This window comes from Chinchilla lanigera, unplaced genomic scaffold, assembly GCF_000276665.1.
Source record: "Chinchilla lanigera isolate Chin_1 unplaced genomic scaffold, ChiLan1.0 scaffold00081, whole genome shotgun sequence".
NCBI lineage: Eukaryota > Metazoa > Chordata > Mammalia > Rodentia > Chinchillidae > Chinchilla > Chinchilla lanigera.
In genome coordinates, this window is record NW_004955482.1 from 6,809,574 (window position 1) to 6,822,609 (window position 13,036).

General features: G+C 60.0%; 1 protein-coding gene across 15 annotated transcripts in view; it reads left to right on the forward strand.

Annotated features, from left to right (window-relative positions):
• Kdm2b (lysine (K)-specific demethylase 2B) overlaps positions 1-13,036 on the forward strand; it is a 111,093-nt gene that overhangs the window by 35,553 nt on the left and 62,504 nt on the right. For 12 of the 15 annotated variants that reach the window (XM_005403116.2, XM_005403118.2, XM_005403117.2 and 9 more), the window contains 3 exons: positions 3,047-3,140; positions 4,084-4,237; positions 11,388-11,503. In XM_005403116.2, coding sequence (XP_005403173.2) covers positions 3,047-3,140; positions 4,084-4,237; positions 11,388-11,503 — 364 coding nt within the window. The other 3 variants (XM_005403126.1, XM_005403129.1, XM_005403128.2) reach the window with 3 other exon arrangements.

The window sequence follows — 13,036 nt, forward strand, 5'->3', positions numbered from 1 at the left end:
GCGGGCTCTCCGTGGCGCGCGGGTTTACCCTAGGCCCACCCGCACTGCCGGCCGGCGTCGCCGAGCAGCTCTTTGTGTCCCCGGGCGGGTGGCGGCGTGGAGGCTGTGCGTTCGCGCCCGCGCCGAGCACCCAGCCCGCCACGCCGCCGGGTGTCAGCTTTTGGGGGAGGGGGGCCCTGCAGGACCTTTGCCCGAGGGGACGCCGGCTGGGCCGCCCGGGGTAGTTTCTCTAAGTTGGAGAGAAATGGAGGGGTGGGGCTGCCCCGCCTCCGCCGACCCCAGGCAGCGCCCCAAAGTTGGTGGCGCAGGTGCAGCGCCCCCTCCTATCCCGCTCCTCGCAGCCAGCCCGGCTTTGGAGGGCGGGAACCCCTCTGGGGCTCAGCGGGCAGCCCTCGTCTCTAGCCGACAACTTGGAGGCTGCCCTCCTACGCAGACGCCACCTGGGCCGAGGGCGGTGGATGGCGCGGGGGTCCGGGCAGGGGCCCCAGGCCGCTGCAGAAGCCGGGCTGGCGTGGGGGGCGGTTGGCGGGGAGCGCTTAGCGGCCGTGGCACGGAGCCGGGGTGCCCATGTGACTGCGGTGTGCTTGGGAAGAGGAAGCTGTAGAGGTCAGTGCAAAGGCGTCACGCCAGAGCGGGCAGGAGCCGAGGGAGAGCCCCAGACAGCGCGGCGGGAGCCTGGGGTGGCCTGCCGGCTGCAGGGACTGGGACAAAGCCGCCCTGTCACGGCCACCCTGGCTGCCCGAAAGCCTGCAATCAATCGCTGGGTGGGAGGGGCAGCCCAGGCCTGGCGGCCAGGAAATGAGGGACGCCGGAAGGAGGGGCCACTTCTGGAGAGGCACCTCTAGAAGTGGCTTCCCCGGGCCCCCAGGGGCCTCTGGGGATGATGGAGGGTGACCCGAGGGCAGATCAGAAACAGGGCAACTTGGAGAACTTTCCCAGCACACAGCAGCTCGGGGGTCCTGGTTTCCACGTGTGGGGAGATGGAGTGGGGCTGAGGTGGGCTCCGTGACAGTGAGCAGTTTGGTCAGGCCGCCACGCTCCCCTGCAGTCCCCTCTCCCGTGGGTACCCAGCGGGCATCCAGCTGCAGGCTGGAGGAAGCCCTTCTGGCTCCACCCCACACACACTGAAATTGTTTACCCTAGGCTGTGTTCAGCAGAGGCCTGGAGGGGGTGGAAACCAAGGTTAGATTAAAAAAGGAAAAGAAAAAAACAAGTCAAGACAGAGGTGGTTATACGAAAATGGGGACTAATATTTTGAAGTGGTGCTGAGAGAGAACAGGCCGGTGTGGTCCTTGGGGGTGGGGTGGTGAGGGCTCAGGACCCCCAATTCCTTGGAGGAGGCTATCCCAGGCCTTCAGTCTGGGAACCCAACGGGCCGGCCCAGGGCGGGCGGCGGGGAGGGCGTGGAGCCGGAGTCAGGACTTCAGCGGCCCCTGTGCCAGCTTCGTGACAGCCTGCGTCCTGGGCTGTCAACTACACCCCTCCGATGGGGTTGCTAGGCAGCAGGGCTCTGATGTGCGGGAAGGCCTTCTGATTTGTCAGCCTCCTGCAGACACATGGTTAAGGCTTCTCCCAGCCTATCGGGAGGAGGGACTGGGGCACGCTGCCTGCATACTGCCGAGCCCCGGGTCCACCTGAACGCAAGGTGCACAAGGCAGCCGGAGGGAGGGGGCCCGCCTTCCAGCCAGCCTTCCGCCGGGCTCAGCCCCGCGCCCGCCCCCATTCTCTCCACTCCGCGGGCTCCTCCCCCCGTCCCCGCCCCATCCCTCCCCTCTTCCCCAAACCGCGGAAAGGCAAAGTGCAGCAGGGAAAAGAGGTCAGTGGGTAAGCGTGCGCGCGGGCCTTGGAGGTGCCAGGGGGCATGGGCATGAGCTGCGGGGAGGCCGCCCGGTCTGCGCCGCCCGGGGCGCTCGGAGGGGGTGAGTGTGTGCGTGTAGGGGGCCTGCGACCGCTGTCTGCCAGGCCTGGACTTGGAAGCCTGCTCCGTGCCCCCTCCTCAAGCTCTGCCCACTGCAAGGAGGGCAGCACCAGAGGGGGGAGGGGGCACTGTGTTCCAGCGGGGGGGGGCGGGGCTCTAGCTCCCGCTGGTGCTCAGAAGGGAGGGGAGCTGCTGGGGTCCCTCCTCCCCAGTCCCCCTGCACGCCGGCCGCTCCCGTCCCTGCCCGGCAGCGCTCCCTGCCCTCCGCTTAATCCCCTCACTTTTGGCAGCTTGATTGCGGTGTAATTCCCATATCGTTCACCTGTGGAAAGTGTGCGATCGGTGGGTTTTCGTACACCCAGAGTGGTGCAGCCACAGTCTCCAGGACGTTTCTGTTGCCCCAGAAGAATCTCTGTACTCCTTAGCGTGGCTGCCACCCCCCACCCCAGCCCCTGCTGCCTCCATGGACCTGGACGTTTTATATAGGTGGATTCTTACGCTATGTGGTCTTCTGGGACTGGCACCCCTTTGGCCCTGCTGGTTACTTGGTGACTGATTGCGGATCGTCTTGTCACTCAACTTTTACTGAGGGTCTCATGGGCCAGTGTGGGGGTGGGGTGGGGGTGGGGTGGGGGTGGGTCTCATGCGTGGCCTGCATTTATTTGTCTTACCACTGTGCCTAGTTCTGGACCTCTGGTTGAGTGACTGAGCTGACTGGGTAATTGGCAAGCTACACAGGTGGCTCACAGCTGAATTCCAGGGGGCCCAGCTGCTCCAGAGGGGCCTGGCAGCCTGGGGGAGCTGCAGGTATCAGCGCTGTGAAGGAGCAGAGAGAAAGTCTCTGGGTTGGGGGGCGGGGGCGGGGGGGAGAAAGGAACTCAGTGACCTGTTGGTTGCTACTTTTGGGAATCCAAAAACACAAGTGGCCCAGCTTCTTGAAATTTTCACCTGACCACGGGGACATCCCCTTCGAGGGGAACTCCGATCAGATTTGGATTTTTAGAAAAAGAAAATCCCCCAGCGTCACGGTTTATAAAAGGCCACTGGGTCAGGCGGCGCGGAGGGTTTGCCCCGCTCGGGGGTTCCTTCCTGACCTGCTCCCGCGCCCCTCCCGCTTCTCCGCTGCAGGTACTGTCTGATGAGCGTGAAGGGCTGTTTCACTGACTTTCACATCGACTTTGGAGGCACCTCCGTGTGGTACCATGTGTTCCGGGGTGGGAAGGTGAGTTGCAGCTGAATCTCCAGCTTCCGTTGCTTTTCTGGTCCTTCGTGCTTGGAGGGGGCTCCCCGTCCTCTCCCTCCTCCTCCAGCCACCCCTACCCCTCAGGCCTCTCCATCCCTGGGGACCCCCTCCTGCGTATCTACCTCCTTCCGGGAGCAAAGGTCAAGGTCAACTGTTTGGCATCACATCAGCCTACCTAGTGCTGCCCAGTGTCCAGTGCAGGGTTCTGAGCCCCTTAGAGCTCTTTGAAGCTCAGCCTGGCTGCATGCATTGCCCCTTGCTGTCATCTCAGAGCTGGCATTGGGACCTTTAACTGTGAAGTCCAGTTGCCAGCGCCGCCTGCCTCCACGAGCGCATACACAGGACTCGCCCGAGAAGGGAGGAGGGCGGCGGCTGGGTGCGCATGCGCGTTCAGGGTGCTCCTGAAGCGTGTGCCTGTGGGGATGTAGGTGTCCCTGCATAGGTGTGGGTTCTTTCCGAAAGCGCCCCTGTGCCAGCCGCCCTGCCTGGACCTACGTGTATGTGCGCTTGTTTGAACCAAATGTGTCGGAGAGGTTCTGAGACGGAGTCAACCTCCTTGATTCCAGATGTTTTTCCTCCTTCTCCAGAGTGAGCGCACGCTGAGTTTATTTATTGGGCCATTTCATCATTCAGCTTAGGAAGTTCCCGTCCTCTCCTTCCCGAGTCCCATAGAAGCCTCTGGCTCAGGCAAAAGAATGTTCCAGGGGGCAGGAAGTTTGCCTCCCCTGCTATTCCCGTGGCGTGGAGATTCCCTGCTGGGGGTGGAGCCCTTCCTGCCCCCCCTTTGGCCTGGCCAAGGGGGCCCTGGGCGATGGGTTCTCCGATTTTGTCTGCTCCCTGCCCAGGCAGGTGGGGCTGCCTCTGGTCGTGTCGGGCCTGGAGGAGGTCCAGGACTGGCTGACCACCTCCTCGTTCTCCTTAGATCTTCTGGTTGATCCCGCCAACCCTGCACAACTTGGCGCTGTATGAAGAGTGGGTGCTGTCAGGCAAGCAGAGTGACATCTTTCTGGGAGACCGCGTGGAGCGATGCCAAAGAATTGAGCTGAAACAGGGCCACACGTTCTTCATCCCCTCCGGTAGGTTCTGCGTGACTGCTCGGGGCTTTGCTTGGCCCCTGGTTCCCCTCCCTTGGGGCAGTGTCCTGTGGCCCTGTGGCCGAGGGAGCGCTTTGGGGTCAAGTGAGGGTACCTGTGGGCCAGGCCGGTTGGACTGCCCATGGGCGGAGCCCCTGGGGAGCGCTGGGGTAGAAAGTTCAGCTCCATGCCTGGCTCTTGGACAAAGCCTCAGACTCTCTCTAGGGAGTTCCAAAGTCTTCCCCAAGACTTCCTCCCCCAGAACATCCTCCTGGATTTCTGTGTGAGATGCTGATGGGGTTCTTTGGGTACAGGGGGTGAGGCGTGTACATGTACCCCAAGGACTCAAGTAGGGCAGTGAGCAGTGTCATTTGGACTTCTGGCTTCGTTGTTTATGAGCTGTGACTTTACCTCTCTATGCCTCAGTTTTGTTTTTTTTTTAAAGTTGTGTGTGTGTGTTACAGGGCCTTGTGCATGCAAGGCAAGCTACTATGTAGCTCAGGTTAGCCTTGAACTTGAAGAGGTCTTTCTGCCTCAGCCTCCTGAACGCTGGGATTACTGATCGACATCTGCCACCAAGCCCAGCAAGTGCTCCTTTCACTTCTTTTTTTTTTTTTCTTTCTTTCTTGGTACCAGGAATTGAACTCATGACCATGGAATGCTCTTTTCTGTAAACTTCGAGTAAGACTTCCAGGGTTACAGGTTGAGTCACTTGTGGATGTAGCCAATGATACAGGAGGCTGGGAGGTTGGGCTTAGGCAATGTTAATGGAACCATTCTTCCTAGGATGAGAGATTTGACAGTCCTGCTATCTAGAGCACAAAGGGGTTAGGCCACGCGTGGGAATTGTATAACTCTTACTTGTTTTATACTTTGGAGGGCCAGCTGACCCTGGGCTAGTGTGTGCTAAGGAGATGGGTGGTGGCTGCAGTTAGCTGGGTTGAAAATCGTCGACCCAGGTGGCATCGGAGTGCCTTGCTCTGTAGGTAGTAAGCTGCTCATCACTGGAGGTATACAAGCAGAAGCTAGATACGGGTGCAGTTTTAGAGAACCTGCCCTGGGTGGAAGCTTGGACTTTGAGGCCACCAAGGTCCTTTGGATGGAGAGGCTGCTGCACTGAGGCTTCTGAGCGTTGGCCTTGGGTCTGGGCGTGTCGCGTGATGTCCGTGGAAGGCGTGGCTGTGGTAGCAGGTCTCACCATGGCCTCGTCTGCACCTCAGGGCTCTTCTACAAAGGGGGGCAGAGGACACGCTGTCCTGTTAGGAAGATTTAGGCTTTGCAGGTGGACGGTGTAGTTGGGCTGAGGACCCCTGCTTCGGCCAGAGGGACTTGGTGGCAGTGTGTGTGGACGCTCACGGTGTGGTGCAGAGGCTGGGGGCGGGGGCTCCGATGCACGGTCCCGCCCCACTGGTGTTTGCGGGGCAGGGCTGCTGCTGGCTTTCTGCAGCTTGGGTGATCTGTTCCTCTCTGCACCTCAGTTGCTATCTCTACACTGGGGGTGGGCTGGGGCTGAGGTTTGCAGCCCTTCAGGTCCTCCAGCCCTGACCTTGCACCGCTGACCCCTGGGGACAAGCCTCGGTCCCTTTCATAGGGCCCTGCGCACAGCTGGGAGGGGTGGTGGCTCTGGTGACCTGAGCAAGTTGGTGAGGGTCTTGGGACGCAGCCTCAAAGTGTTTCGCCACAGAGCTGTGCCCCAGCCCCATGTTTCTCTTTTTTTTTTTTTTTTGTTTTCTGGTACCGGGAATTGAACTCACAACCTTGTGCTTGCCAGGCAGGCGCTGCGCCAGTGAGCTAAATCCCCAGCCCCAGCCCCATGTTGAAAAAGAGTTGGGAACAGATAGAGCTGCAACATAGAATTTTGAGCCGGGCATGGTGGTGCACGGCTATAATCCCAGCACTTGGGAGGCTGAGGCAGGCGGATCACTGCAAATTTGAGGCCAGCCTGGGCTACCACAGTGAGCTCAAGGCCAGCCTGACCTACAGAGCGAGACCCTGTCTCAAAAAACAAACAAAGTGTATAATTCTGTTGAAGACAGTCATTACAAACAAGAGGCGGGGATGTAACTTCGTGGTAGATACCACAAAACAAACAAGAACTGAGAAAAAACCCCATCGCTTAGCACTGCTCTTTGATGACTGACCTGATAGGACATTTGGGTGCGCAGCTGTGCCTTGTACCCCAGGAGGTGGGTTCCTGCACCCCAGTGTTTCCAGTGCCCATCTCGTTGTGACTTGAAACACTTATTGCAAGCAAATCCCGTGTAACTACCTGTACTGTATTTAGGGAATGATAAAACAGTCTGTGGATGTTCTGTGTAGATAGGATTTTTTTCTGGACCTGATGCTTTCGGATTTTCCTTCCTTCCCTTTTTTTCCTCTTTCCAATACTTGAAAACACTTAACCTGTGCTTTCTTTTTGGGTACCTGGAATCGAACCTAGGACGTCGTACTTGCCTGGCCCAAACTGTGCCGCTGAGCTATATCCCTGGCAGAAATAAACTTCAGAGTAAAGGACAGGTTTTTCTTCTTCCCTCCCTCGCTTCTTCCTTTCCTTTGGATTGGAGGTTTTTGTTTTATTTTGTTTTGTTTTTGGACAGGGTCTCAAAAATGTATGTGGTACAGGCTGGCCTTGAACTCACTAGGTAGCACAGGCTGGCCTTGAATTTGCAGTGATCCTCCTGCCTTAGCTTCCCAAGTGCTGGGTTTACAGATGTGTGCCACTGCCATGGGTAGTTTTGAGTTTATGAAAAGCTACCCCCGGTGTTTATTTTTCTCGTTCCGTTGCTAACCAGTGAAAACTAAAAGCCTGGAGCTTTGGATTCCACAGACCTCTATAAATATTTTAGGTCTTCTGAGGGACTTGGGGGTCCTCTCTGGCATCCACACCCTCTGAGCAGGGGCGAAGGCCCTCCTGATATGTGTGATTGGTGGCAGGTGGCTGGAGGCTTTGGGTAGAGAGAGAGCCTTGAGGAAGCCAGGAAGGATTTGTAGCTGCCCAGTGAGTTTTTACGTCAGAGGATCTAATGCTAGTGTTTCCCACCTCAGACCTGGGTTCTCATTCCCCTGGTGTGACTTTGACACATCTCCTCCTACTTCGCGCTGCTGTCAGATCTCCCCATCTGTCACTCAGAGAGTCTTTGGCAGGTCTCTGAAAGCTCATGGGAAGTTAGTGGGTTAGGAAGATTTAAATTACACGATATTTACCGGGTGTGGTGGTGGACGCCTATAATCCCAGCACTTGGGAGGCTGAGGCAGGAGGATCTCTGGGAGTTTAAGGCTAGCCAGGGTTACACAGTGAGACCCTGCCTAAAAAAAAAAAAAAAAAAAAAAAAAAAATTACAGAATATTTTTGTGAGATATTGCTTAACTTTTTTCTCCTTGCCTGTGAAGGCGAAAGGGCTGTGGTTCGGGGCTGGTGGTTCTTCAGGCCTTGGTTTTGGAAAGTGTAGGAAAGGCGTGTGGCAGAGGAAAACTGCTGGAGGTGACCAAGGAGTAGGGTGACTGGAAATAGGGCCCTGGGTTTGTCCCACTGAGCTGGCCAGCCCGTAGTGCAGCAGAGGAAGTGGGAGTCAGGGTCAGAGCATCGAGTTCCAGGGCGTGCTGGGTTTCAGCCTGGCAAGGACAGCTGGAGGAGGAAGTCATGTCAAGTTGGGGACTTTAGGAACCTGGATAAACCAGGTGGCACCTTTTTCTTCCAATGTCCTGACCACATTTGTAGGCTCAGTCTTGCCCCTGGCTGTGCCAGTTCAGATGAGCTACAGTAAACATCGTGCACAGGTCGTTTATCTTCCTTGCGCGCATGTGAGGAAGAGCTTAACGTCCCCTCTGCTCTTTTATTTATTTATTTATTTATTTATTTCTTGTCTTTTGTCTTTTCTTCCGGTACCAGGAATCAAACTCATGACCTTGCGCTTGCCAGGCAGCCCCTTTGCCGCTGAGCTAAATCCCCAGCACCCCCTCTACTCTTTCAAAAAGAATGGTGGAAGCTGGGCGCACCCCTATAATCTCAGCACTGGGGAGGCTGAGGCAGGAGGACTTCTGGGAGATCGAGGCCAGCCTAGAGTACATAGTGAGTTCAAGGCCAGCCTGAACTACATACATTTTGAGACCCTATCTCAAAGAAAAGGTGGTACCTGACACCTATGTTCCCACCCTCAGTGAGTGAGTGACACGGCAGAGGGAGAACCAGGTGCCTGGTTTCAGAGCCGCTTTCCTAGCCCACCCTCTGGTTCCATTAGCCTGGGATTCAGGTGAGCTGGCCTTTGTCCCTCTTCCTGCCCGTGTGACTTTGGGAGAAAATTCTCCATTTTGTACCATGCGGTGGGTCAAACCAAACACGCCCCGGGATCTGGGACAGCCCCACGGTTTGCTGGTTTGGGCGAGTCCTGCAGAGAGAGCCGTCCTTGCTTCTGCCCCTGGCCCTGGGGCCCGCCCCGCCTGGCTGGTGCAGGGCGGGAGGGTGCTCACGAAGGAGGCCAGCGCAGGGCCAGGGATGTAGCTCAGCGGCACAGCGCCTGCCTGGCAAGTGCAAGGTCCTGAGTTGGAGTCTAGACGCGGTCCTCCCTGGACTCAGAATCCTCAGCGTCTGGGTTACCGGTGAGACTCCGGGTGCCTCCACTGCCCTCGGCCCTGGGGTCCCAGAGATCGCTTCGGCAGGAGGCTGTGTGTGTCATCGCCCTCCTTCTGTGTCCGTATCTGTCCCTCTGTGTCTGCCTTGAATAGCCTCTGTGTGTTGCTTTCTTATTGCCAATGGCTGTGGCCTGGGGACACTTGGTGGGACGTGTGGACGCCCTGGTGGCCCTACCTGGTCTTCCTGAGTGCAGTGTTGGGCGTGAGAGCCCAGGTCAGCCGTTCGGGAAGGCTGCCCAACCCACCGGTGCGGCCCTGTGGCAGGGAGGACGGAGGGAGAAGCTTCTAGAAGCCCTCTAACGTCTGCACACGTGGTTCCCCTGATCCTGCTCCCAAGAGCAGCTCTCCTCGTTCTCCTCTCTGCCCACACGCGGGGTGACAGGTGGAAGGCAGATGTGCCTGTGCGGTGGCGACACGCCAGGAGAGCAGGGAGGGGACGAATGTGGGATCGTGGGGCACTGTGCTTCCCCAAACTCTCGTGACCGTGGGACCGCTGCAGCTCTCAGGGGCCGTGGCTGGAATCGCTGGAGTTCTTGCTGACCAAGCCCCCACAGGGAGGGAGTGGTCTCCTTCACGCCAGGCGGACACACTGTGGCCGCGAGAGGGGACGCTCGCGTGCTCCCTGCTCCTGGCCATCAGCGCTGGGGACCGTCTGGAAGCTGGGCCCTTGGGCTCGGGCTGCGTGCGGACGGGGTGGTGGGCGCGGGAAGAAGGACGAGGCCAGGGGCAGGAGACCCTGGCGGCCCCAGCCGTCCCGGGAAGGGTTGCTGAATGGTGCCGACGTGGTAATGACCGCACGGTGACAGACAGCGGAGCCGTGCTCGGTGGAGGCAGAAGTGCGGTTTGGAGCGGCTGAGCCTGCTGGCAGCAGAGGCGAGGGGAAGCTGACACCCTTCAAAGGCGGCAGCCGTTGTCTTTTTGCCCAGGTGGCTGCACGTTCTGCGCTCACAGTGGCCTCTGATGGCCCAAGCCGGGTGCTGCGGAGTGCAAAGCAGGATGAGCTTAAAAAAGCAAAGCCTGTGTTCCTGCCTGCAGGCGGCGGGCTCTGGTCACCATGTCTCCCTCGCTGTCCCCTGAGGACGGCCGGCTCTGCCCAGTGTGGGGAGGCCAGCGGCTGGGCGTCCGGCAGTCGTCTGGTGGCCTCCGTGCTCTTCCCGGTGGCCGCCCGCAGCACAGGCCTGGCGTGTCTCGGCTCTCCCGGGGGAGGAGGCTGGAACCGCTCTGCTGGGGAGGTGGGCTGCGCCTCTGCCGCCTTCCCTCCTGCACAGTTAGATGCCGGCGGGAGAAGAGGCTCAGCGTCCCCTGCGCCTCCTGCCGTCTCTGCCTCCTCCCCGCTGGCCAGCCCTCCTCTCCTTTAGCGCGAGTTCTCTGTCCTTGCTTTGCCTCTGCCCCGTATTTCTCATCATGTTTCTCTTTTTGCCTCCCGTGTGTTCGTGCTTGTCCCCCGGGATGCTGGGGCAGTTCAGTCACAGCTAAAAACGGAGCTGCTTGCCTTGCCAAGCTCGGCTTGCTCTCGCGCGCGCGGGGCGCACCTCCTTGAAGCCTCGCGTTTGCAGCTGTGCGTCGGAGTTGGTCCCGAGCTCGCTGTCCCCAGCTCTGGGTCCTGTGCGGCAGCCAGGAGCCCTGCGGGTCGCTCAGGTGCTTAGGTCCGAGCTGAGGCGGGTGGTTCTGACTAAATGAGGGAGGAGGCTCTTTGTCCCTTCCCTCGGGCCGGAGTCCTGATAGGCGACTCGCTTGTTTGTGCCTCAGTTCCCGCGTCTGCCTGGGGCTGGAGTGAATACATCCTTTTAGGGCTCCTGGGAGGATCAGTGAGCTGAGCCCTGGCGAGCCCTCGGAATGTTTTGGCTCAAGGGCCCCAGCACCCTTCCCTCATGCCTGCGCTGGGCTGTGGCCTGCGATCCCGGGGAGAGGGAGATCGTGGCCCCTGCTTTGGAGAAGCCACGGTGTGTAAGGGAGAGGCCGGCCGTCGCCTTGGCCTGTGTGGCCGAGTGGGTGCAGAGCCAAGTGGGACGCAGCCGTCGTGTGGCTAAGGTGACCTCCTGGGGGCGGGTGTGGGGGGGCTGGTGGCAGGAGTTGGGCCCTGTGCATCTTGGGAGATCGAGATGGCACACCTTATTCATAGCTCTGCAGCGGCCTTTGTGACCGCCCCCCACACCGCCCGCTACTCTCAGGGGTGTGGCGAGGGGTGTCTGGACGGGGAGGGGGTTCCCAGCTCCCCGGCCAGCGTGGGGGCCAGGAACAGGACCTGTTTCTCCATCGGTGGCTGCAGCCAGGTCCAGGGGGAGGGCTCGGTCGTCCCCAGTGCTCAGGGTGGGGCTCTGCAGCTTCCCGTTGCCCTGTTGGAGTTCTCGGGGGGCCACAGGGAGATGGTGGCCTGAGTCCTCCAGGCCAGCCGAGGGGGCTTTCTGCCTGTGGCACCCTGCGCCCCAGTTCCCTGCGCCCTCCTGCGCACCCTTTCCCTCAGCCTGGCCTGGTGTGTCGGGGCCCCAGGCCGGCGGCTTACCCTCCCTTTGCCCGCCCCCAGGTTGGATCCACGCCGTCTACACCCCCGTGGACTCCCTGGTGTTCGGCGGAAACATCCTGCACAGTTTTAACGTGCCCATGCAGCTGCGGATCCACGAGATCGAGGACAGGACCCGGGTAAGGAGGCTCCTTCTCTCCCGGCGCGGTGCCGGCCACTGCAGTCCCCCTCCCTCCCGCTCTGCCTCAGGCTGGGCCTTAGCCCTGGATCTGCAGGGAGGGGGTGAGGGGGACCCCCACCAGAGCTCGCCCCGCACGGCCTCAAAGTGTGTGTTCGCCTCCAGGCCAGAGGCAGCCAAAACCGCCTGGTGGAAGAGGAAGCGTGTTGAGGAAGCAGCATGAGATACCAGGAACCAGGCCTTCTCCTTCTCGTGTGCAGAGGGGGCTGGGGGCTGGGGGCTGGGGGCCGGGGCCTTGTGCTGTTGGTGCTGATGTTTGCAGGCAGCGGGCCGGGAAGGAGGGCTCGATTGGTCCAGGACCAGGTCTCTGTGTGCCTTCCCCAGGACCTGGCAAAGGGGAGCCAGGCTGTGCCTGCCGGGGCTGAGGCTCCGGCTCTCCACAGTGATACCGTCTCCCCTCTGAGAGTCTCCCGCGAGGCTGGGAGCCTGTCCTCCCTTTCCCACGCTGGGGCTTGCCCAAGTGTGCCCAGGCCCGAGGCAGGTTCAGGGGTCAGAAACTGGAGCCCTGGGGCAAAGAGCCTGCCTCTTCTCCTCCCTCCTCTTTTTTGTCTTTGTGTAGATATTTAATGCTACTGGATTTTAATTGAGATATCATTCAAATCTTATAAAGTTTACCATTCGAGGCGCACAGTGCAGTGGTTTTAGTGGAGCCGCCAGCTTAACTGCGGAGCGTTTTCCCCTCCCGGGAAGGAAGCCTGTGCCCTTCACTCCCAGTGCCCGCGGCCCCGTCTGCGGTCCCTCTGCGGAGTGGCCGTGTCCGGGCGTGCGCTAGAGTGGGGTGGTGCAGGACGTGGCCTTCGTGTCCGGCTTCTCTCTCACAGCATCTTGATCTGGGGGCTCCTCCCTTCTGCGCCTGAACCCCACGCTGTTGCGTGGGTGCGCCGTGCCGTTTCCTCCTGGGTTTGCCTGGGACGGAGCTCTGCCCCAGAGGAGCATCTCACAGAGGGCCGCTCTGGGCCGAGTCCGTCTTTCCTGACCTTTTCTTCAGGCCGCAGTTCTGATGGAGTCGCTTGCCTGAGTCAAAGCGCGGGCCACGCTGTGTGTCGGACCCCTTTCACGTCCCGGGTGCTGAGGGGCCTGACCTTGGGTCCCGGGAGACCACTAGGGGGGCGTCAGGCGTGCTTTGGGGGCTTGGGCATATTTCTGGCAGTGCCCAGGTCTGGCCTGAGGCCCTTGGTTTGTGGACTTGCCCCACTTTGTCACCGTCTGCCCGCCTGTCCCGCCTGGAAAGGCCGGCCAGCCCCGGCCTGGAGCGTGCGCCCTGCGCTGCTCAGGAGAAAAGCCCTGCTGGATGTGAGTGGTCATCTCTCAGTCTGGGTCAAGTGGCGTCTGGGGCTCCAGCCAGCTGTTCTTTGGCCGGCCCTGAAGGACAGGCCGGTTTGTTTGTGAGCCGGCCAGTGGGTGTGGACAGAAATGGAGCCATCCAGAGCGGAAGTCGGCCGAGACTTTCCAGGCAATTCCCGAAAGCCGGAGA